This window comes from Apteryx rowi, unplaced genomic scaffold (assembly GCF_003343035.1).
Source record: "Apteryx rowi isolate R43461 unplaced genomic scaffold, aptRow1 scaffold_30, whole genome shotgun sequence".
Taxonomy (NCBI): Eukaryota; Metazoa; Chordata; class Aves; order Apterygiformes; family Apterygidae; genus Apteryx; species Apteryx rowi.
In genome coordinates, this window is record NW_020449419.1 from 1,594,777 (window position 1) to 1,619,338 (window position 24,562).

The following is a 24,562-nucleotide window of genomic DNA, read 5'->3' on the forward strand; positions in this document are numbered from 1 at the left end:
AGCTGAGTCTGTGTGGTCTGTTACCCTTTTACTTGCTTTTCTATTTCATACAGTACAGTGGGTAACTAGAAGAGATGCATTTAAAAGAGAAATAAGAACTTAGATGCTAATAATCCTCTCCTATATCTGCTTCTTTGAAAGGAGAAAAGGATCATGAAATATGTAAAATCTTCCAGAAAGATATTCTTGGACAGCAGCAAAGAAATAAAGGGGGAAGGGTAGATGAGGAGCCAAGAAGTGAAATTGGGATTGTGGGCTTAGTCAGAGACAGTTTTCAACTTTCATTGATTAGGAAGATCACCATCATTTCAGGAGGAAACAACCATCATTTCAGGAGGAAACAACTGTGTGTGTAAGTAAGTGGGCAAGAAGGCTGAAGCAGCAGTAATCCAGAAATACACAGATAGTAGATATTATAGCTGCTTTTGAAGTAAGTGTGTGTGTGAGAGAGAGAAACGTGATTGAATGGTGAGGAAGATTAAAAGGGAGGAATTACTGTCCAAAAAATCCAAGCAATACATCCTCCCTTCCCTATTGTGGCTGTAAAAATTAAATGCTGTTTGACTGGAACATAACTTTGGAACCCACATAGACTTACACTAATACTGAGAGATTCTGCTTTGGTCTTGAGGTATGATGCCATCGTGTTCACGTGCGTTCTAAATATAATCAAGTTCCAAACAAATTCATTGGCCAGAGTTCAAGTACACCTGAAACTACCTACAACAAAACAAATACACCTTCTGTCTGCATGCACAGCTCTGCCCAGGATGCTGCAGTGGCCTTGTCCCATAGATTCAATTCAAAGTTTTCCTTCTCAGAGCTTTGAATATCCTGATGCTGGGAGGAACTGGGTCAACACTTAAGAGCAGCAAGGGAAGATGCTTGCTTCCAGTGTGTTCTCATATTGCTGGGAAAGCAGAGCTTTAGATCTTCCTTTTGCAACTCAGCTTCTTTGGCAGCTCATCAGAGCATGTTTGTCATCCTTCAGGGCACAACACAAGGCTCATTTCTATATTGTGGCTGATGACTTCAGCTTGTCACTGTGCATGCTCACCTACATATAAATTTCTAATTAATAGACTCATGCCTTGGTGAGGGATGCTATAATATTAAGCGTAATTTTATATTTTAAAATCAGAGATTCTGAATAAATCTCTCTCTTAAATTCCAGTGTGTTCTTTTTCCTACCATTAAATGAAATAGATTTACTTTCACTAGAATGTTTTTGTATTCTTGTTTGGTGCTAGTTCAATAATATAGTTGTAAAAATGATTAAGAAAGGTCAAAACAAGTGAATCTAAACAACAATCCATTAACTAAGTGATGCAAAAAACATTGCTGCAGAGTTGCAGTGATCTGCAGTCAACCTTTTTCATCATGTGCTTATTTAGATAGCTTTCTGGTGCATTGATGTGCATGTTGATAATGTAGGAGCACAGCATACAAATTCCCAGAATATTTTTGTATACTTGTATACTGAACTCTGTCAGCTCCAAACATTGGCCAAGCAAGCTGGCTAGTGAGCAGTGCACTAAGCAGCCTCCTCTCCCCAGGGGCTGAGCGAGCGTTTGTCCTCCGTGCCACCCCAGCTCTGGTAGTGGGGGAATGAGGCGTCTGTCAGGAGCCAAAGTCTAATCCTGTGTGGAACAAGCGGGTTGCTCGTGACTTCTGATATGTAAGGCTAAGTTCCCTCAACTAATGTAGACAATCTAGGACCTCAGTTCAAAAACCCTGTTTATTAAAAGTGGTAAGAATTTTGTCAGATGTGAAAAGCTTTGCTAAACATTTTTTGATTATTTTCTGTTCCTCATTAGTCATGTGTATTAATTTATATATATATATTTACAGTAACTAATTGTCCTCAGCTTTAAGAAGAAAGTTGTGCATTAATTAAACTCGTACTGCTGCCTGAAGTGCATAAGTTTAAGTTGGAATCTCTCTGTTAATTTAGTAGTTGGAACACAGGTCTTATGAATTTAAATGTTACAGTAGTACTTCAGCCATGGTGATGCAAAAAACATGCAAGGAGATCACTTAATATTTCTGTTTTCAGTCTTTCCAAGTTGTAAAGTGGGTATATTTGCCCATCAGGAAGGTGGTGAATGTTAGCTAATCTTGACTGGAAAAATAAGTCTGTAGTATTTTCTATTTGTAAAGGTACTGATCTGTTCAAGCCTGTTTCATTCCTGTTAGCTTTTAGAGTTCAGCTGCCTATGTTGTTGAATGCTGTTAGTATTCTAGTGTATTCTTATTAATATTTTAATTGTATTTGTTCTGAAATAGTAGTAATAGAATTTTCATGTACAGTTACATCCACTTTTATTAGCTTGTATTTGAATCAAGGATATTTGCTCACACAAGAAGTGAATGTGAATAATGCCAGGTTAAGTGTTATCTTTTATAAAACCTTTGCTAAAGTAGAAATAAATTGTTTCTGCTGATAAGGACTGATGCTGTAACACTTGTGGCAGTCCAAGTAATTTTCTTCTTTGCTATTTTTGTTATGTTGCACTTGATCTAGCACAAGGCAAACTTTTTTTCTGTTTCTGGCATACCTAAAGGTGTTTCTTTTGTTAAAAATGTCTAAAATTTTTCATAAGAATAAATGTCTACATAGTAGAACATAGTATTAAATTCAGTTTGAACTTCAGAGACTCATGGAATAGGAGACATCTTTTAATAGGCTTGTCATATCATTAGTTGCCACATGTCGGCTCTAGCCAACCATGAAATAAAGAAAAACTTGAAACCTGGGCAAGTTCTGTGTGAAAAATTTCTATGTTAAGGACTTAACAATTGTGCAGCTCCAGAATCTCTTGATTTTTTTCCACAAGATTTGGCCCTGTGACCAGTATGTTGTTCCCAATTTTGGTTTCCTTTTTGCTTCCTCCTTGCTATCTTAGAGTGTCACATAAAACAACCTCATCATAGCAACAATCTTTCGTAATAACAGGTCCTTGCAGAAAATGCATTCTCGTCATTTTCACTGATTGTTTTTCCTCCTCAGCTAAGACGTGAGAAGATTGACCTTGAAAATACTTTGGAGCAAGAACAAGAAGCACTAGTGAATCGTCTCTGGAAGAGGATGGATAAGCTTGAAGCAGAAAAACGGTTTGTCTTGTTGCAGTGTATTTATTACTGTGGAAGAAGCACCGTCTAATACTTAGTTCTGGATTAAATACAGTTGTCTCAATCCCACAAGGGTTGTTTAATTTACGAAAGCACAGAGGTTAAAGCAGTTGTAAAGCTCCTTCTTTTCATGATATTAAGTAGTATAAGAAATGAACTGGGAAAGCTGGAAACAATTTGCTGAATTTTTTTTGATTGCTGGTAGACTTTCAAAGTGTCTGTTCTTGGGTCAACTTTCTGTTTGTGAGCCAAAGAAAATAATGTGACATTTTAGTGTATTCATTATATGGGAAAGCTCTTGTGTTTTCCCTATCTTCTTGAAGAAGACTCTAGCTTTTTCTCCGTGATGTGCACTTGTGTCAGTGAGTCTTCCTGCTGCTTCTTCAATAGAAGAAAAGACTGAGGCTTTATGTTCCTGGTAAAGCTAAGATTAAAAATATGTATTAAAGGGAGCCTCTGTGGGGGGACATATCATAAGAGCTCTGTTCTTCGTGGGGAGTAGAGGAGAAGAGGTGATGAATGCCTTATTTCCTACTATACATTGTAGGAGAGTTATGTTAATGTGACTCCATGAATCCTAACTGGGGCCTTGGCAAACACCTGAGACTACGTGAACTGCAATTTTGGTAGTTTTGTTTTACAGAGCCCTGCTGAGTGGAAGGTGCTCTGAAGAGTTTCATGTAATACACAACAGTGGTAAAGCCATAGTGGATGGGCCTTTGGTAGGATTTTTGTGCATCTTAGTCTTTAAAACTTTTTTAAGCCAAACTGTTTCTGGTTTAATTTATCCCAGACTGTGTGCCTTCTCACCAGCAGATACAATGGAGTCATAGACCATGCTTTAATACGACTTTGTACATCATGTGTGTATCCTAGGCTGTGCAAAGAGTTGTGCTTGCATAGTGCTGTCCCTGCTCTTCAGGGCAGACTTGGATCTGGCCCATCAACACGTTTCTAGTGAAGAACAGTTTCATGTTTTCAGATGGAAAAATACTTTATATATAAACTCCAAGAATCTTAATTTAGAACATCAATATCTGCTACATGCTTATTTCTTTATAGGAAAAGTTCATTACTCTTGAATTCACAGGAATGTATTTGAGGTATTTGAAACCTTGTCTATGTGAAGAGAACAACATGATGAGAAATATTTTTCTCTTTGCAGATAATAAAGCGAATATCTGCTTCAGAAACTGTCAATAAAGTTCTTTCTTTCACCAATCCAATGAATGTTGACTAGCAATGCAGAAAAACTTTTGCATCATCATGAATACTATGTTATTCATTTCTCATCTTCGATATGTGTTCTTCATCTGAGAACAGAAATAAAAAACTCAAGAGAGATTAAATGAACTTGCTTAGAAACAATTTTGTGGTAGTAGAGTTTTTAATATAAAACTGAAGTACCTATATATAGTCCATAGTGGTTTATTTTTCCAAACTATAGGCAGAAATGTTTGCCACTATCAGCATCTGAACATTTAAGAAAATCCCCTTAGAGCTGTCCCTGGACAACAGATTTTATCTTTTTTTCTATTTTGGGTTAAAAACGCATTATAAATCCCCCCAAAACTCTCCCAAACACAGTCATTAACATAAATCTTAGTATATATCTGTCAAAATCCTTGCAGTGGGTTTTTGGTTTTGTTTTGTTTTGTTTTTCTGTTAGAATTGATGGTAAAGTTTAAACTATTCTTCATACAGAATTTTGCAGGAGAAGCTAGACCAGCCAGTATCTGCACCACCATCGCCCAGAGACATATCAATGGAGATAGATTCTCCAGAAAATATGATGAGACATATCAGATTTTTAAAGAATGAAGTGGAGAGGTTAAAGAAACAACTGAGGGCTGCACAGTTACAGCGTGAGTAAACAACTTATATTTAAATCTTTTTAAGTTTCTGTAATGTAAGATTTCTGTCTAGACTTTCATGAGTTTGATTTTAAGGTAGAATGAAAAAGTAAACAAGTTTGGACTAAAGCATTCTCATAATTGCTGGATTATGGCTTGTTAATGTATTTATATTGCAGGGGTTTTTTTAGCTTTACTGGAATGGTGTGGGGGCAAATTTCTGTACTGAAGAATCATCAAATATTTCTTGGCTATATTTGGGCCAGAGAAAACATTTCTATGGCTTTTTTTTCTTTTTTTTTCAGAGACTCTTACTAGTATTTCAACATACAAATTCCTCAAAACACACCTATGAAATACATTGTAAGAGTCTAGTTACAAGTTAAGAATTACTCAAAAGAATTTATAGGTAGCAAAATAAAATTCACTTATGTATAAGAAATTCACTTGTTAAGTGATTCCGGCTACCTTTAAAGACTTGTTTGTAGCTTTGTTTTAAAGCTAATTGTTAAAGTAGCTTTTTGACTTCACAGTATAGCAAAACAAGTAATCTCGCTGTGTTCTTACTTATATAATACCACTTTGGAAACATGCAGAATAAATAGTTGTAGAAGCCTGCCTGTTCCTATTGTGAAAAGTGTCATGGACCCTTGGCCAGCAGTAAGCCTGCTTTTTGCCATACCTTTTAAGAGAGGGCATATGATTTTGAAGCACTTGTTCTTAGATGGCAAAAAGACCACTTGTGCTTCTCTGTGATCTTTGCTATCCCCTAGCTTCATCTCTTCGTGCTAAATCTAAAATTTCTATCTTAAGTTCATCAGTTATGCCTTTTTTGGTAGTGTATTTTCTGGTCAGTAGCATTATCTTTCAACTGATAAGTAGGTATCTGCTTATATAGGTTGATACAAAAATCTGGAAGGGTGGAAAACAGACAGTATTCTCCCCCTTTAGTGTGCTGTCCTTGAGAGGCCAACTGGAATATTTCAGCTAATATTTACAGAAATAGCTTACCGGAGGCAACAGCCTTCTTTACCGACAGAGATGATGGGAGAGTGCTCTTGTACAGAGACTTTATGCCTGAGTTTGTGGCATTAATAATTTGTGTCAGTTAAAAGAAGATAAGGAATGCTAATCTTTCTTTGTACTTGCCAATTTTGCATTGTAGCCTTCACTTACTGAACTTCAGAATGAGAGCAAGGCCTTTGATACAAAGCACTCTGTGTGCGGATCTAGTCTAATTAATTAGCTTTGAAGGGTTCTTTATTATTTTGAAGTGATTTCTTGTTGAATTACTGTGATTTAGAGTAAAATTTTAAATGCATTTTAAGTCAAAGTCTCTTTGAAAATGAGATTTAGGCTTAAAGAGTGCTTTTTTTCCTTGTGAATAGATTAAACAGAACTGTGTTAATTATAGCAACACTGATAAATAATTGATTTACTAGTTTATGGGCTGCCTGCAAGCTGAATATCAAATTGAAATACATTTTTCAGAAGGAAGTTTAGTGATTGCAGTATGTGGTCGTTAGAGAACCTCTACTACTATTGATAAATGCTTACTGAAGTCTGCTTACCAAATTCTGATATTGGTATTACATTTTGTATTTTTTGAAGTACTTACTTCCTGTCTAGGAAATATATTGGTATAATACCAGTTGTAAATATGTAATACTGTTACGTTTGGGGAAGAAGTGATATTTCCACAGAGTGGAGAGAAATGCATTTGGGAAAGAAGTAGTATTTCCACAGAATTGGAGACAAATCATATTTTGTTGCTGGCTTGGGAACAGGATTCTAAAACAAGAATACTCTTGTGATTGATAGATGTTGCGTAAAGAAATGACCACAAAATTTTTTAAATATCAAAGAATGCACTGTACATTTGATTTAGAAATTAGAAAGTATTAGAAAGCTTACAGAATGTTATATGTAGTAAGTCTGTGTTCCATTTTATTTAACTAATGTGTCAAAATGCTTCATAGTTTTCCATAATTTGATTTAACCACTTTAATATGTGATGCCAGCTATTTAATTGATGTTTGCTAAGTCAAATAACCATTGATATAAAGAGTAAATCATTTGTTGGCTTTTAATATTGGTATGTGTCCTGCTGGCCAATCTCTATGATAAAGTGCAATTGAAAGCACCCTGAAAAATATTTATAAGATAGCAATTTAACATAGGTTTGAGAGTTTTATATTTCAGAACTTGTTTTGTGCTTGCTTGCTTGAAAACGAAATATACCTTTAATATAGTTTCCTCCCTGTGTTGTAGTAAAATCTTTGTAAACATAAAATTCCAGTATTTCAATAGATCAGGAGTCATCATATTTTTTTCTTTATGGCTTGGTTTTACTATTTTTTATGAGCTTTTGCCCTGCTTTTCAAATTCATTTAATTAAGTACTCTAAAACTTTTTGTTTTTTACCTTTATTTCCCAATTTGCTGTCAGGCAGTGATTTGTTTTAGTAGCCACCATTCTGAATTAGGCTTTGAAGTAGACTTAGACATGAGGTTTTTGAATGGTCAATTCTGAGCACTTTCCACACCCTTGTTCTTAAAGTATTTAGGTTAATTTAAGCACATCATATTTGTCTGTCTGTGAAATGGAATTTTAATCAAACTTTAACAAAAGTTTCTGAATTTCAGATTCGGAGAAGATGGCACAGTATTTGGAAGAGGAGCGTCATATGAGAGAAGAAAACTTGAGGCTTCAAAGAAAATTGCAGAGGGAGATGGAACGCAGGGAAGCGCTCTGCAGGCAGCTGTCAGAAAGTGAATCCAGCTTAGAAATGGATGATGAAAGGTTTGTATTTTCTAGCCATCCAGATACGTTGTCATCGAGTTTATTAATCAATACCCATACTACTTTCTGAATATTATAGAATGAGTATTTATAGAAATAACCTGCTTATAGTTTCATTTCAACATATATTAAACCTATCTGTGGCGTTGATGTTCAGGTTAATTAACTCATGGTACCTTCGTTTTGCCCCTAACTCTGTAAATGCCAAGAATTTTGTGAGGTAGGTAGGAACAATGTCCTTACCTGGGGCTAATTTGTCCTTTGCAGAAAGTAAAATGTGTAACATTGGGAATCTTAGCCAAATCCAAGGGTGTAATATATAAAGACTTAGAGTAAGAGAGAAGGAAGCATTTCCAGAACCCTTGGTTTGTTCTTGATGTGCTGTCCCTATTGTACATCATATGTTCTGTTACAAACATAACATCCTTGTTGCTTCTCTATTGCAAGCTGCATTGCACTGACCTTACAGATAGTCTTGAACTTTTCATGGTTTTATATGATGCCTTTCAGGATTTCCTCGCATCATAATGATGACAGTGTTATAGCTTGAAAGAGGTTTTAAGTACACTTTGAATAAAACATTCTTGTTTCTTATCAAATGCTCACAATTTTTTGTACTGTTTTACATTATTTTGGATTTATAGTGGTCCTTTTAAAGAACGAAAAAGTCACGCTATGTTGTGTTTCTTCTGATGCAGAGATATTTCTTCTTGGGTCATTAGTATATTTGTTATCAGACATCATTAACTACAAAACAAAGTATCAGATATTTTGTTTCAAGGAGTACCCTTAAAAAAATTCAAGGCAGTGTTTTCTTTTTAATGAAATACTAGGCAACTGACATATATTGCAGTAGCAGCTGGTACTGTGATATAGTGAAAGCTGTATAAATTAGATGGTTGTTGGAAATACAGGATTCTGGTGTTTGAGTCTACTTTTATTATCCTAATGTTTTCTGCTAATATTTACATTTACAGAAATATCAAATCAGATAATCAGCTTGGATTTTTTTTTCTGTTCTCTAATACTCTTAGTCAAAATTTGAATTTACATGAAATATCGGTGTTCATCCAAAAAGAATGGGCTATGCTAAGTATTTTTTTTTTGTCAAACAGTTGTAGTGGTAGTAGTAAAACACAGGAAAAAGGTTTTTAAATATTGTATACTTGTAAGAAATTTCATTGTCTTGTTGATTTGTTTGATACTACAAAGACATGACAAAATCCCACCCAAACAGGTAATTTGCTTTATAATTAATAAAAAGTAAACTAAAGGAGGAAGCAGAAAACAGAGATATTAGAATGGTAATTCTTAGGAGAGAACTATATAGACAATTATGGAACAACATGTAGCTTGATTTGAAACTAAATTTTTGTCAGCTTGCATTTTCTTCTTAAAAATGATGGTGTTGATGGATCAATATCCAGGTTTTCCTGTTGCATTCTTCTAGTTGATGATACTTATTTTTTGTAGATGGGGATAGATGAGAATGCTTTACTGAATGCGAAATACACAGCTCTCCCAAAACTTCCTCCCCTTGACTAGCAATAGCTTTGTCTTCTCAATCCTCCATCCCGTTCTCTGGAGTAATAGGGAAATTTCTGAAACCAGGAAGCATACTAATTGTGTGCTGCTATTCCATATGACATCCAGGTAACTAGGATGACTCTTACGGAAAACTGTCTCTACAGAAAATAAAATAAGGTTAAATCACAAAGATCACTGCTTAGACGTAATATACTTATTTGTATTACAAGTGATTTTGTGGTGTACGGGTAGCCCAGTTAGTGTAACTTAGCAAACTCTGCTACCAGTAGCCTTTTGGAAAAACTTGCAATTAAGTAAAATTTAATTTGCCAGCTGCTGTTCTCTATTGCAACTACTCCTGTTACTTGATCTATCCAAGTTTAAACCAACTTGAGTGCCACTACAATGCATTGCATCCATTAGTTGTTGCAGCTTAGTAACCCTGAACATCCTGGTTAAAAATTGAGGTGCGGTATCAAAACACGTATCTGTTTTTTTAAGAACTGACTCTCAGACCTCAAAGTCGTCATGATTGGTGAGTTTCATGAAATAGAAATATTTTTAAGGCTACTCCGTGCTTTTTTTYCCCCCCCTGTGATCTGGAAATAAATATAGCTGCTAAATTTTGTGAGCAATGGTGGTAGAGAGGGAGATAATGAACCAACGGGAAGTTAAATAACTAGCTTTATCTGTAGCTTAACTATGTCCAGTAAAAAATAGAGCTAAATGTAATAGTATAAATCTGGCAGCACTGATCTGCAACTTTATCTGCAAGAGGGGATGAGCAGGGGTGAACCTATAATCTAGGCAATGACTGAAAAATCTAGGCGGAAAGTATATAAGCAAGTCAACCTGAACACTGCCAGCATAGTGTTGTGAAAAAATAAATAAAACTACTTTTCATATATAAAAGGTAAGTGGCAAGCAGGAGCAACCGGTATGATTTTAAGCTCCTTTTTATACAGGGCAGTAGTAGCACTTGATGACTGATCTGATCTATGCAGTGAGGAAGGTACAAACCAATACCACTGAAATTATTATAGATGAGATAAAATGCTTTGCCTGAGATTCTAATTTGCTAGCTTATCAAAAAGAATTTTAGAGCTGTCTTGCTGTACAACCTGTATCTTTAGAGGTGAAATGTACTGGGTTCAAAATAGCTCTCTGTTCCGGTGGCAAAAGACATAATGAGCAAATGGCTAGATGCTGAAGCTAGATGGATTCATATACCAAATAGGACGTATTTTTAACTGTGAGGCTGAATAGCTGTTGGAACAAATTATCAAAAGTATGATGGCTTTTCCACCTCTTTGTGATTTCAAATTAATGTCGATTGTCTTTCTGGAAGATATACTCCAGCCAGGCAAGCTATTGAGTTCAAGATAGAAACGATGGGTAAAATACAAGAAAGTAGTATAGGTCAGTTTGGACAACATGATTTATAACTCTGGCCTTAATATGTACTATTTCAATTGTGTGCAACGTGTACTGTTTTAACTGCAGATGACTAAGATAAGTCCAGCTATTTCCATTGCAAATTAAGCCAGTATTTGCACCTTCAGCAATGAAAAGAGTATTCCTGTCATGATTTCCTAAAGGTGATTGGTCCAATGCTAATCTAATGTAATTCTTATGGGAACTGAAAATGCCACAGTGAAGCATTTAAAACATGGCACATTTTAAAAGGTTTAATCTAATTATTCTTTGCCTTTTTTTGTTAGATATTTTAATGAGATGTCTGCACAAGGATTAAGACCTCGCACTGTGTCCAGTCCTATCCCTTATACACCCTCACCAAGTTCTAGCAGACCTATATCACCTGGTAAATATTTAACCCAGTTTCTAAAATTTTTGCATGCATCACATAGTAATGTGCCCTATTAATATATTTAGGTAAATAGCCTTTGAAAGCTAATCTGGGAAAAAGTGCATCATAAATGTAAGAATAGTTTTGCCTTAGATTTCTTCTAGCGCAGCATGTTTTCAGATTGTAATATTTGGTCACAGTGTAAAACAGAAAAGGTCAATTAAGTAGCTGTTGTTTGAGCTTTTTCTTTCTTTCTTTCTTTTTTTTTCTTTTCCTCCTAGAAGTTGTCTCATGGGGCACATAGTTCAAATAGATTTCTAGAGTTTGGTGATGAACTAGTAATGGGACTGCTGTTGTGCTGTGCATGAAAACTTCTTAAAGACTAATTTTGAAAATGTTAGAAAGAAAAGGCCATTTCTTTTTTATTGGAGGAATGGCTTTTGTACTTCTGCTAATTTCTATTGTAAATCAATTACGATAAAATTAAGAATTCCTGTCTCTAGTATTTTATATAACAAAGGCAAACTAACCTTTTCTGAATATAATAAATGGATGACATCTTCTTTGGAATTCCAAAAGAACTTGAATGGATTATACCTAACCTCAAATGATTGACTTTTTAATTACTGAACGTATTTTTTAAGTCAAAGGAAATGTATTTGTGTTATTTAAGACATTTGTTGACTGTCATTAAAATTCCTGGAAATTGCCGTTGAACATTCACTAAAAGTTGCTGGCCACAGATGTTATATGACGATCACAAATTAACTTGTATATAATGAAACAAATCCTGCACGCCCTACTTTCTCAAGTTCACCTTTAGAGCCTAACAGGAAGAGTCTTACGACAAAGGCAAATGCAATGTGCTCTATACTGACATGTTCTGCAAAATGGGATTTAGACATTTTCTTACCCAGATCTGCTAGAACATATAAAATGTGTTTAAACTCTTTGGTTTTCAAGCTTGACATTATTTTTTCAAAGGGACTCCAGATAGTTTTCATCCTGATGTTGGTAAAAGAGTAAATGTATATTAAAATTAACTATAGCTCTAAGCCTCCTTATTATGTTTGAAATATGCATTATGAAGGTTTAGTTTTTGAGAGTTTTAGGAGGTTTTAGGGGGTTATGAATGAGCCAAATCTCTTGACTTTCAAAGTTTTGCAAGATACGTTACCAGGAAAATGATGTGTATTTTCTAATCCTTAGCTGGTAACTGGGTGCAGAAATGTAATCATACAAACAAGTGTTCTGAAACAATTGCTTTGGACATTCATGGTTGTACACATACAGCTTTCATAATGATCTAATACGCAACTGCACTCTGCCTGCAGTCCAGCAGGGGTTATAAAAAGTATGTGTGGGGGAAACTGGCCCTGTACAGGCTTGTGTCCTAGCCCTGCCTAGAAACGTACCCACCGGAGGTGCTGGTGTGTCAGTGCAGGAGTACTTTGGTGGTTTGTTGTTCCTACGCTGGGACTGAAACTCATTCCTAGTTCACTGCTGACTGTTGTATCAGCTGCCTCCTATAATAGGAAGTGGAGTCCTGCATCCTAGTGGAATTATATTGCATAGGTAGGGGATGCTGAAATGCAGCCTGAAACCGAGGTACAAACAACAAAGCTAACTTGCTCACTTCTCATGGAGTTCCCAGTTTCGGTGGTGTTTGTACAGCAAATGTTCCAGGCTAGCAGTTCTGCTCAGGCAGCTATGTTCCTGTCTTCTGTCTCTCATAAATTAATATCTGCAGTTGACGGTTTCAGACTTCAGAAAAATATAAGCAGCAGCTTGTTAGAGGACTAATGAGATCAGGAGGGAATTTCATACAACTGTCTGGTATGTATAAATGCAGTAGTTGATGAAAACAAATAGTTTTTGAGAGTGCTTTATATCTAAAGTAATACAGTAAGATAATGCCAAAAGTACCCAGCACAAAATAATGCAACAGTTACATTTTGCATCAAGTAACTATATGACTTGGCGTGTTTCCTTTGGGAAATGATGAACCTGAATTTGTAGAAACACAATTTGAAACCATTTAGAAGTGCTATAATTTCACGTGGGTAGCCAAGGTAGGTTTAACGGGTCAGACTCTTGCCCTGAGTCCTGGAGCCTTTCGTGCTTGCCTGTCTTGAGACTGTTCTTTGGGGGCTCTGTCTCAGACTGAGATACTGTTGAGGTTTGTTGCATGGTGTGTGAAACTGTGAAGATGAGGCAGCTGAAGGAAGGTTACTGTCATTACCAGTGAGTCTTTTCTCTAGCCTAGATAAACTGTTTCATGGTTTGTTCCTGCAGACAGACTAGGTACAGATTTTGGGCTACAGAAATATAACTGAACTACTTTGGATGTATGTGCACTGCTCTGGTGTCACTTCTTTGACTGCCATGTAGACTTAGACTTGCATTTGTAAAACTTTTGGAGCTGTTTTTACCTGAGGTAGTTCAAAATTGGAATGTTGCAAGGTGACTTAAAGCTTTTTACCCTTTATTGTTCTGGGGTTTTGTCTCTGTCTTGAAACACAATTGTCATTTCAGTCTGGTTTTTAGAATTAACTTGAACATTGACTTGTATTTCTGTCCTAGTGCTTACAAAACCTCTTAGTCACAAAACATGCTGTACAAGCAATTAGATTATGTAGTCAAAAAACAGATTATTTTTGTTAAGCTTTTGCGTTACTTAACTATTCTAAAATGACAGTGATTCCACTGGAGCTGCTGGTAGTTTTCAGCAGACATACATTGGTTATGGAGTGGCATCAGACTTCTAGTTTAAAGAAGCAAGAGAAGTATAATATGTTTTCTTGCATGACTTCACTAGTTATCTGAGGCTTGGGTTTTTTTCCTGAGATGTTATTTATATTATTTATAGGTAGTTAAGGTCAAACCCAGGTGTTGGAATGTACTTTAAGTGCAGTGGCACTATGTTGTGTTGATTTAGTGTTGAAGAAGTATGACGGCTGTTAAATCTAGCATATTGTTACGAAAGTTTAATGGGTATTTAGAAATTTTTTGGTAATGCTTCTCTGAAACACTTGTTGGTTTCTGATGCCAAACAGCTGAGAAAATAGTTTTGTCTCCTACCCAACTGATATATTTGTCAGAAAATGATAGCGAGCTAAAGGTTTTGGAAAATCTGCTGTTTTGAGAAATGCTCAAAATGTTCAGAGCACTTTAAGGTCAGAACTTGAGAAGCACTTAGCAGTGGCTGTTTCTCTTTACCTTCGTTAGCTCTTCAGGTGCTCTGCATTTTTATAAACTAGTATCTATAGAAAGGAAATGTTTGTATGGAAGCCAAATGCCTTTTAAAGCATTTATAGGGAATTTATCTAAACTGAAAGAACTAGATAATTTCACCTTTGAATATGAGACTTTTCTTAATGTGCATAAAGCAAGTTATAATTTTCAACGTTAATTCTTCTATTAGTGCTAGCATAGTCCAGCTATGGAAGCCTGCCGCAGAGCGTTTTAACCTCACAGCTCCCTAGGACCCGTGGGTCCCTGCCTATACAGGCCGAGGCAAAACAGGAGGCAGTCTGGGCAACTGTTGGTCCAGGTGCAGATCTGGTATGCCTAGAAGAAGCCACCTCCAGGCAGTTTCTTTCATGTGGAAGCTTTTAGTTGCCAAGTGCAAGACTGCTTCTCTGGGCTCGTCTGCTTCTTCAGGCAGTGTTTTGTTCAGGGAGCCCTTTTCTCTGAGGAGAGAGGGAAGGCTGGACGGACGTGTCTGTGGACTGAAATCAAACTGCCAAGTGAGCCTTACCCCGTTTATATTAAGTACAAAGTGATGTTTAACATTGTGTAATAGGTGACACAATCAAATAAGAGTGTTGATGTTATCTCGTTTTAACAATTTTTAGGTCTGTCATATGCAAGTCACACAGTCGGTTTCACACCACCAACTTCACTGACTAGAGCTGGAATGTCTTACTACAATTCCCCAGGCCTTCATGTGCAACATATGGGACCATCCCATGGTATTACAGTAAGTATTTAAAGCAGTAAATATTTGTTACAAATGTCAGTTTGGTTTTTGAAAGTTATGACTGCTTGTCCTTAAGCTTTCTTACAACATATTTTTGTAAATGTTTGCTTTTGTCTCCTTACTCCAAGATATCTATTGCTGCTTCCTTCAACCCTGATTTTCTCTTCACCCCTCAGAAACTGATTCTTTTTGGAGAACCCTTTTTCTGCAAAAGAATAGGATGTATTATCATCTTAAGGACAGTAATAGGTATCATCTTATGGATCAGCAGGCAGGGTGTGAGAAGTGATGTTCTAAGCTACTGAGCCTGTCCCAGGAAGTAAAAACATTGCTTTCATTTTTCTCCTAGTCTCCACCATCTGACGGATGAGTCATCTGAGGTTGCTCCAAGCTCAGGTTTTCTTCAGGATGACACACAATGCTACCACCATGTCACTGTAACAGGCAGTTAACTCTTATTTTCTATTTCATTGGCAAAGAAGAAAGTTAATTTATTAAACATTTGTTAGGACTTTTTCTCAGTATATTTTTCAACTGGATTTATTTCCTTTTTACCTCTGTTCGATGCATTTCTACTTAATCAAGTTTCTTCTAAGTATTTGTGGAGTTTAATGAGCAAACAAAGCTTAAGTATCAATCACTTGGCAAAATAGCTTATAGTTGGTGTATCAAGTCCATTTTTATTTTTCTCAACAGGTATGGTAATATGTAAATAATACCTTGTAAGGTTTCCACTTACGATTGTCCTTCTCAGATGTAAAAACTTGTTTCAGTAGAATTTTGAGTAGAATGTTAAAATATGGGTACTTCTAAATTGCGTAGGTGAGCTTGCTAAGGTAAACTGTTAATTCCATTGATGAAATGGAGATAGGAGCAATACAGTGGTGGCTCAAGCAACAGGCTGGAGCTCAGCAGGAGCTGGTCCAGGACTCTGGTGCAGCCCCTTGCCGTGTGTCACATGGGTTAGTCGCAGAAAGATCTTTGAACTTCTGGAAAACCTAGAACCTGATTTTTCTAAATCAGTTTTTCATTGAACTTTGTTTTTTTGATCTCTGTGAAATATTACTAGTTCTGAAATTGTAAACTAATTGGGGTCACATTAAGTCACTGTGAGAAAGATGACCTCCAGGACAAAATAATAACTATTTTGAAAAAGGTGTTGATAAGTGGCTCTTGTCTTTGTCTCCATACCGAAGCCAGGTCCTTTCATATTATTAGAGGTCTGCTAATGCAGTAAATGTTTTTAAGAAGTATTTCAGAAACAGAAGTATTTCACCAAATAAATCAATCAGTTGTTGAGGATCCCTTAGCTTTTCCCAGAGAGCATTAAAATAAACTATTATATATAGTTATATTGAAAAAAGATACAATATATGTTATTTGACCAAACTGCAATTTGCTTCTGGATTCTTCATTTTTAGTATCCATTACAGAATAAATTGACTTTACACGTAGTCCATTTGGTGTAGCACTATAGCCACATTTCTCCCCGGAGCTGCTTGTCTTCAGTCGGTTATTAATTTTGGGTGTGTGGTTTGTTGTACCATTAAGTTCTTAATTAATGCCTACTGGATCAGATCTTTGTGCATCTCTTTGGTTTCAAAACAGCAGAAGGTAGTGTTCTGCAGTGTAATTTATATTTTTACATTGCTAACTTTAAAGAAATTTTTTTCTCTCACTGCTTTGTGAAGATAAATACAGTGAGTATTAAATTTTTGTGTGTTTTAGCATGCAGGTTATTAAAAAAAAAAAAAACCAAAAAACTGCAGTTTCTGTTGAGGAGAGCTCTCTAACTACTGCTTCACTCCTGCAGCTAAAAAGGTTGTGATCTTTTTCATGTGATACTTGCTCTCTAAAGAACAACTTGAATTATGTATTGGTGTTGCTTCAGTATGCAGTCTGAGTGCTAAAAAGATTCTGGGCAAACTCTTCAGAAGTTGAAACGTTCCCACCTACATTTGGGTACACCATACTTTGACTTTACACGCCAGCAGTGTAAAGTTAAAAGGTCATTGGCACCTACTTCTTGGGCAAGCAAAACTGTCATGCTGTCTCTACAGACTCGTTTTTTTCTTAGGTTGTTGGTTATCATAGGTAAAAGTATCTTCCACTTTCCTTTGCTGCTCCATTTCAGAGTAGCATAATTTACATAAAGTTGTATTGTGATCCTTGTAATGTTTTGAAATGATTTCTCCCACATAATTGTTTGCTTTGATTTTTTTTTTTTTTATTGTGATTTTTTTTCCTTTGCCAAGCTCAATACACTGATTAGAGGACTTGCACCTAAAGTTGTTCAGGAGTGTGTTTAAACATAATTTCAATATTTGTTCTGCAGAGGCCTTCACCACGAAGAAGTAACAGCCCTGACAAATTTAAACGTCCCACTCCTCCTCCTTCTCCAAACACGCAGACCCCAGTGCAGCCACCTCCGCCACCACCACCACCACCACCTGTGCAACCTACGGTCCCATCAGCAGCATCGCAGTCAGCCACTTTTCAGCATTCAGTGCATCCCTCCTCTCAGCCTTAGTGCATGTGCTCAGCAGTCTGTATGTCAGAATTGGACTCATAACATGGAGCAGTTTACTAAAAGCCAAAGGCTTACTTGGCATATTTGGATTTGACTTATTTGCACTGAGGTTATATAGGCTTCACTGTTAATTGTGTTGTAAACGTTTGTATAAAATGCAGCCAGTGTTGTGGGTCTACAACACTAACTTAACAAACTTTTCCATCAGTGTTTACTTGAACTACATGTACGTCCATTCTCTGGCTGGAACATTTGCTACTCTGTTTGGTAATACGGCATTATGTCGTTTTGCTTGGCTCCAAAGCTTCATTTTCCTGGCTTTTAGGTTTGTAAAATTAAAGGGATACCTTTTTATATTTTTTCATGACAATTTGCATAAAATTAAAGGCATGATGGGCTATGTTATAAATTCTGAAATATTAGTGTTTACCAAGCTTATGGTAACGCAGCACTACGTTTCAGTTATTTGAAATAACAGCTTCTAGTGCAAAAGTGAGTCAGACACCCTAATCAGTGCCCAAGACACATACTCTATTGTATCACCTAGTAAATAAGCTTAATTCAGCACACACGACRCATCCATACTTCTGTTTAAATTAAACATGTCAAATGTATGGTACAGTCTGAAGTTTAGAGTGAGGGAACTGACTTGTTGGAGTACATGGAATGTATAATTCGTTGGACCTTAAGATTTGAGTATTTCACTTGTCATTTACATTAACCTGTAAGCTGTCCATACTGTGTGATCCATCACAATTAACTTCTGTAAGCGTGGTCCTGCCCACAGGTTACTGATAGCTGATTAAAGTGTGCTCTTTGATTTTTTTTTATTTTTTATTTTTTGCTGCAGAAGGCAAAGTGATTGTAGAGAACAGCTGATTTTTTTTTCCTGTTAAAATATATTAATTGTGATTCCCCTGAAACAAAGTTTGAACAAGTATTCTAAATGTTCAAAAGTCTATTAGAAAATAAGGTATAAGATGAGCATATAGGAATATATTGGTGTAACAGCCAAAACTGTTGTATTGCTTGGTAGAAACAGAAACAGAGTACAAAAAAGTAGCACAATGTGGCACTAATGAATGCTTATTTAGCAGCCTAAGCCGGTACAATGTATAAAGAAATGTATTCTGAATACATTCTTTCCATTCATTTAGCACAAATAAATTGTTTGGTTTCACTTTGCAGTGGAACAAAGTGTCACTTCTTCTTGATATTGACATCTTACTCAGTTTTATTTTTCCTAAGGTTCCTGTTGAGTACTGAGGCTTATATATTATTGATGATTTTAAGTGGTTTACCTCATATATATGGATATGTGGGCCATGGAAAATGACAAGAGAATGTTTATTTTATGAGAATATGTATCTGGGTATAATCAGAGCAGAACATGAGTAATTTATCTTTTGTTTACAAAAGTTTGTTTGACATGCCTAATGCTTTGTTAAGCACATTTTAAAGAAGGAAATACAGCATTCTGGTAGTATACTAACACTTGTACATATATTTTCATGTTTGCCGCTCAACTATTCAGTAAGAATTGCAGACTGAAAATCTGTATAAAATCAGTGCTCTAATTCAAAATAGTAAGTTAAAATAATGTTGTAAGAGGTTCAGCTTAAGTAAGGCAAAACTAGAATTTCTTCACTGTAGCTGTGTAGTTTCAGCTCTGAGAGCTTTAGAGAAATGCATATATAGTCTACTACACTTGTTAAACCAATATGGGATCAAGTGCATTACATTAGTTATGGTAGTGACTCTCCAATAAAGTGATACTCTCAAGATTGTGGCAGGCCTAAAATCTGACCAGTGCTTCTATCTGGAAATGATCAACCATAGCAGGTGCTCACTTTTCAGTAGAGAAACTTGGCTGTGAGCATTTTAATTAAACAGAGCTCCTGAATCAGTGGTAGGATTGCATATGAGAAAATCACAGGCTGTCAAAACTGATATTCTTGGTGGGACTAAGGTCAAGATAGGATTGGTTATTTAATTTGATACTTATCCTTTTGTAAACATAAGACAAAGATATAATATTTTAAAGATAGGATTCCAGCTCAAGTATACCACTATATAAAATGGTGCCCTCCTTTCTAAAGTGCTTTAAGATTCTTGGACAAAAGTCTCCATAGAGTGTGAGCTCATAGTGGTAGTAGAATATATGCTGGGGGCAGAGGGAAAAAAAGCCTTTAATAGTGTTGCTTTAAAATCTTAAAATGGAAAATTGCCTAGATAAATCTACATCTGAAGCATATTCCAAAATTGAAGTTCTGTAACCCAAGTTCAGCTGCTTTTATAAAGTGTCTTACTGAACTCTCCTTACTGTTCCAGTGGGACTATTACCAGATGAAAGTAAAGAACTGACAAATGTGTACTAAATCCTGAAAATGTAACAAGGCACTAAATTCGCCTTACCAAACTAAGAACATTGAACAAATATTTGTGTGCGATCAGAAGTGTTAAACTCTATTTATAGACTTTTTGAATAAGATAAGGAATTGTGCACAACCATCTCCTAATAAATATAAATGGATTTTCAGTTTTGCTTGTGAATTATAGTCGTGAATTATGATTCTGCAGCTATGATCTTATCAGAATCTCATGAGACTGGAGGGATTTACTAGACAATGAGGTACAGCTTATCGTGAGTGCTTTAAGTACCTGGTTTCTTTATTTTATCTGGGTGGGTTTCTGCCGTCCTCTTCATTACTAATGCCTATCAGTTGCACACTGCATCATCACTAGTTGCATAAGGCTACAATAAGGTAATTTTTAGTAGTAATGAGCATTTTGTGTGTGTGTGTACTACTTGTGTACAGTTAAAGGTGTAAAAAAACAAAAAAACTCCTTCTAGCTGTTTCAGCAGCACTTTCCTCTCTGACAATCAAGCAGCTTTCTTTTACCTTTTCTCTCAAGGAATCTGGCTTGGACACTGGAGTACAGCTGATACTCTGTAGAGCATTATGATTTTATCTTATCCATGAGTTGTTCCAGAGAAGTTCTTGGTTTCATCTGTTCGTAGCTCTGAGAGATGAAACGCATTTGGAAGAAGAGGTGGGACTGTTTGGAGGTAGTCTTCCAGCTAAGAACTAGATACGATTGTTTTAATGACATCTACTCCTCTGAGAACATATTCCCAAGGGCAGAAAGGACTATCAGAGTTTTTCAAGAAAGTGACAGCACTTTTCTATTAGCGGTCTTGTTCTACTGTAGCTAAATAGAAAAGGATTCCCTTTCCTGTTCAAATGTTCCTTGTTCAGGAATCCATCTGCCTAGACGAAATTTCTGTGGATTTCAGCTGAATGAAAAATATAGTCCTGGAAACAAAGAAAATAATAAAACTTCCTAGAATCTCTGAGAGTTGCACTGCTGACAGGAGATAATTTAGACTCCATGTATTTTGTTAAATAGATAGAAAATGATCACCAAGACAAATGAAAGAACCTTGAATACTTTGTCAACCAAAGAACTCAATTTCTCTTTCTCAATATAGATTATTTCTTACTAAGAGGATTCATCCAAGGACTTTGTTCAAGTCTTGTAGTACTTTTTCTAATCTAATGCTTAGTCTTGTAAGGGGTTGGAGTTATAACACTGTTCAACGCTTTTTGATGTTTCCTTTCTGTTTCAGTCATGGCAGTCTATTTCTTTTTGATCCTTGGGAGTCTACAGAGCATGGACTATGCAGAGCATCTCTCCCCTGTTCAAGCCATCTCATATGAAACCAGAACATTCATGAGTGTAAGCTATAAAATTACAATACAGGCTTTTGTTACAAAAACCTCCTTAAGGGGAAGAGTTGTCCTCTTGGAAAGAAGAGAGAAAACAAAGCCCTCAACTACCAAATGAGCAAGTTTTATCAGTTCCCTGAGGAGCTGAATAATTCTCTCGTCCCTTTTAAGACTTGGGCTAGACTTCCTAGTCTTTCAATTTTTTTTTATTTCCACATTTCATTGTAATAAGTACTCAGGATATCCCTCATGTTCCTGTTGGATAATAGCTACTTGTCCTATTACAATTAGAGGTTAAGAGCCATTACTGCTTTGTGGACCAAAGGAAGTCACTGAAAATGCCAGATTGTGGCCTCTGCGATTCAGTCGTAACTCGAGTGAGAGTGTGTGCTGCTGTTATGTTTTCTGTTTTTACGCAGCTATTCCTGCATTAGTAGTGTGCCCTGAAGAAGAGACAAAAATCTGGAGGTTTGATACTGCATTAAGAGACGGCTACTATATTAGGGAGAGTAATGCTTGGTTTTGTTCAACTAGTTGGGCTCCAAAGGAATGTACTACCTCATCTTTATATTGGAATTACGTGGACATGGTATCAGGAGAAATGGCGTAGCTATGCTAGGTTTTATTCTGCATATCCTGTCCAGATAGAAGTCTTTCCTCACTGGAACTGGACTACAAAGTAAATACCTTCCTGTAGGTGAGGAGTTGGGGGGATTAGGACAGGTGGTTGAATGCTGAGTTTGAGAAAACTGTGTCTGTGTAGTAAATTACTGCTTCGAATACTCTAGCTAGGCCTAGGAGATGCCTGTGCTAAAACTACATCATTTTTCTTTGTGGTTTCCTTTCAGAAAATATTGTTGCAGTTGTTACTTAAATCCCTGGCACTGGCATTTAATAACAAAAGAGCAATTCCCCTTTCCACAGAAATATTGGAAATAGTTTTCTGCTCACATAGCTGTGTTTTCTCAGTATATAAATTAATGCTATATCTATAGACTAAAATGTTTTATGCTAGTGGTAATACCTGAGCTGTCCAAGGCACTTTAGTTTGTGGTTGCTAACTTTTGTTTTGGCAGGTGTTTCAGATGAAATCTAAGCCTCCTTTGGAGGAAGAAAAAGATCACCTGAGAGATGTACACTGTTCCTTTCCTGCAGAAATACAGTAGTTTCCTCAAATGCAAGTAAAAATGGAACAAACATCCATGAGCTTTTTGAAATTTAAATTTAATTTCAGTTCCTTGGTGATTTCATTTGTGTACTTAGGGAACCTGTGAAGCCTCATTTTAGGTTGGCTGGGTGTCTAGTTGATTATCCCATGTTTTCCTGATCCTAGTGAATGAAGTCTGTTCAAATTTGGATCAAACTTATAAATCCACTGGTTAAAAACAATAGTCAAAGTGCAGATTTGTTGAGCAAGAATGCAAGTAATGACTTAAAAGCATTACACTATGATGGTGTGGATCAGAGCTAATCACTGAAAGAACTCAGTATCTGAGAAGTTTTTTTAGTAGGTTACATTTTTTTCCTGTATTAGCTGTGTTATTGCTTTGTTGTATCTCTCAAGGTGTTTACATATATTTGTAATTGTTACAATATCTGTAATCAAGCTCATTTGTGCCTTCATGCAGCCTTCCAATAAACACTTGATTTTTTTGTATTTACTTGTATTGGAAGATTGTGGGGTGGATTGTGTATTTCTTTTCTATCTGCCAGCCTGTCATCACTGGGAAGAGGAGGAAGAAAATGGGAAATAGGGATGAGAGAAAGATACGTTCTTATCTTAAATTTTGCTGTCCTCAATTCTTGTTAGGTCATTTCTGGTATTTTCAGTTAAACTGCTGAGTGGAGAATTTGGGAATTGCCTTCTTTCCCTAATAAAGTTTATACATGAGATGATCCTTGCTTTGGATTAGGTGCATATTCAGGGTATAATCTTGGCTGCTCTGCTCCTTCAGCTTTGCTTCCATATTGGAGGAATGTAGCTGTTTCTTGAGCTACTATTTTGGGAAAATTCCTGGGTATCTTTCTCCCTCTGAGTTAAAAAATCTATGCTTAACCTTCTCCAGATATCCTGCAATGTGAGGACAGGCCTTTTTCTTTTTTTTCCTCTTTTTTTTTTTTCCCTGCAGCCAAAACTGCAGTATCTTTTGGACTTAGTAGGTCTGCTTACCTTGAAAGCCCCTTCTGATGTTTGGGAAGGGGAGAGGGAAGAAAAGAATTTCATCTTTTTTTTTCTGTTTTTCTGAGTTCAACACTGCTAAGTGTGTGTGCAATGTTAATGTTGTAGGAAGTCCTATCATATGGGTTTTGAGTCTGAAGTGGTAAACAGCAGTACAGCTACTTGTCTAATCTGATATTAAATATGAGAGGAAGAAAAGGAAGAAAATGTTTCCCTGTCTGTGTAGTGAGTTTGCTGTGTATTTGATAGCTCAGAATAGAGTGCTTTTGCTATCTGTATGTAGCAGAAAAGATTCTGGTATCTAGTGACTTATTTCAACCTGTCTTAATTTTCTTGTAATCAAATGTGATTGTAGTTGAGCAGTTCTGTTATTGACAGATTCAGTCCTTTCCTGATACGGATTTGTCCCAGGAATCCACCATGTTTTCCACTGTTCTGTGTTCTTTTCTTGTTAAATCATTGTATTAATCCATTTGAATTTATGGCTATCTTTTATTGTAGTGAGTACTGTTCTGATACAAGGGTATTGTGTTTCTATTCAAAGATAGTTAATACAGAGGAGAAAAGGAATACTAGCACACTATAAATAAGTGCTGTGTGTCAGTTTGTAAGTTTTAGACACCTAAAGATGATAGTACACATTTGTGAAAATCTTGTGGGCACTTTGGCCCATCCTTTGTGGAATCTCTGTTTTTGTCATGATTTTATTTTATGCATTCCTTTATCAACATAGCGCAGAACACTGCATAGTGTGCTCCATAGCTTTTGTAAATATTGTTTGCTGTATCTGACTGCATTGCCAAATTTCTGGCTTAAGCTATATTCCATGTCTGAGTCTTGCTCAGCTCATCGGTTGAATGCACTTGTCTCTGTTTCGTTGTTCACCTCCGCCTCAGGCATATCTCTGCTGCTGCGTGCAGTGCTCTGCTTGGCATCGGCCTGCTCCACTCCCTCTTTGTTCTAGCCTATGGAAAAAACGGTTGCAACTTGCCTTTGTACTTTTTCTTTCTCACTGGCAC

General features: G+C 36.3%; 1 protein-coding gene across 1 annotated transcript in view; it reads left to right on the forward strand.

The window, feature by feature from the left end:
* Positions 1-23,021, forward strand: part of CCDC6 (coiled-coil domain containing 6) — a 54,569-nt gene extending 31,548 nt beyond the window's left edge. The window contains exons 5-10 of the mRNA XM_026069944.1: positions 3,011-3,114; positions 4,837-4,997; positions 7,631-7,787; positions 11,036-11,136; positions 14,979-15,103; positions 17,439-23,021. Of these exons, the coding sequence (XP_025925729.1) occupies positions 3,011-3,114; positions 4,837-4,997; positions 7,631-7,787; positions 11,036-11,136; positions 14,979-15,103; positions 17,439-17,633 (843 nt within the window). The 3' untranslated portion in view covers positions 17,634-23,021. The remainder of the gene's footprint in view (positions 1-3,010; positions 3,115-4,836; positions 4,998-7,630; positions 7,788-11,035; positions 11,137-14,978; positions 15,104-17,438) is intronic.
* The last annotated feature ends 1,541 nt before the right edge of the window (positions 23,022-24,562 follow it).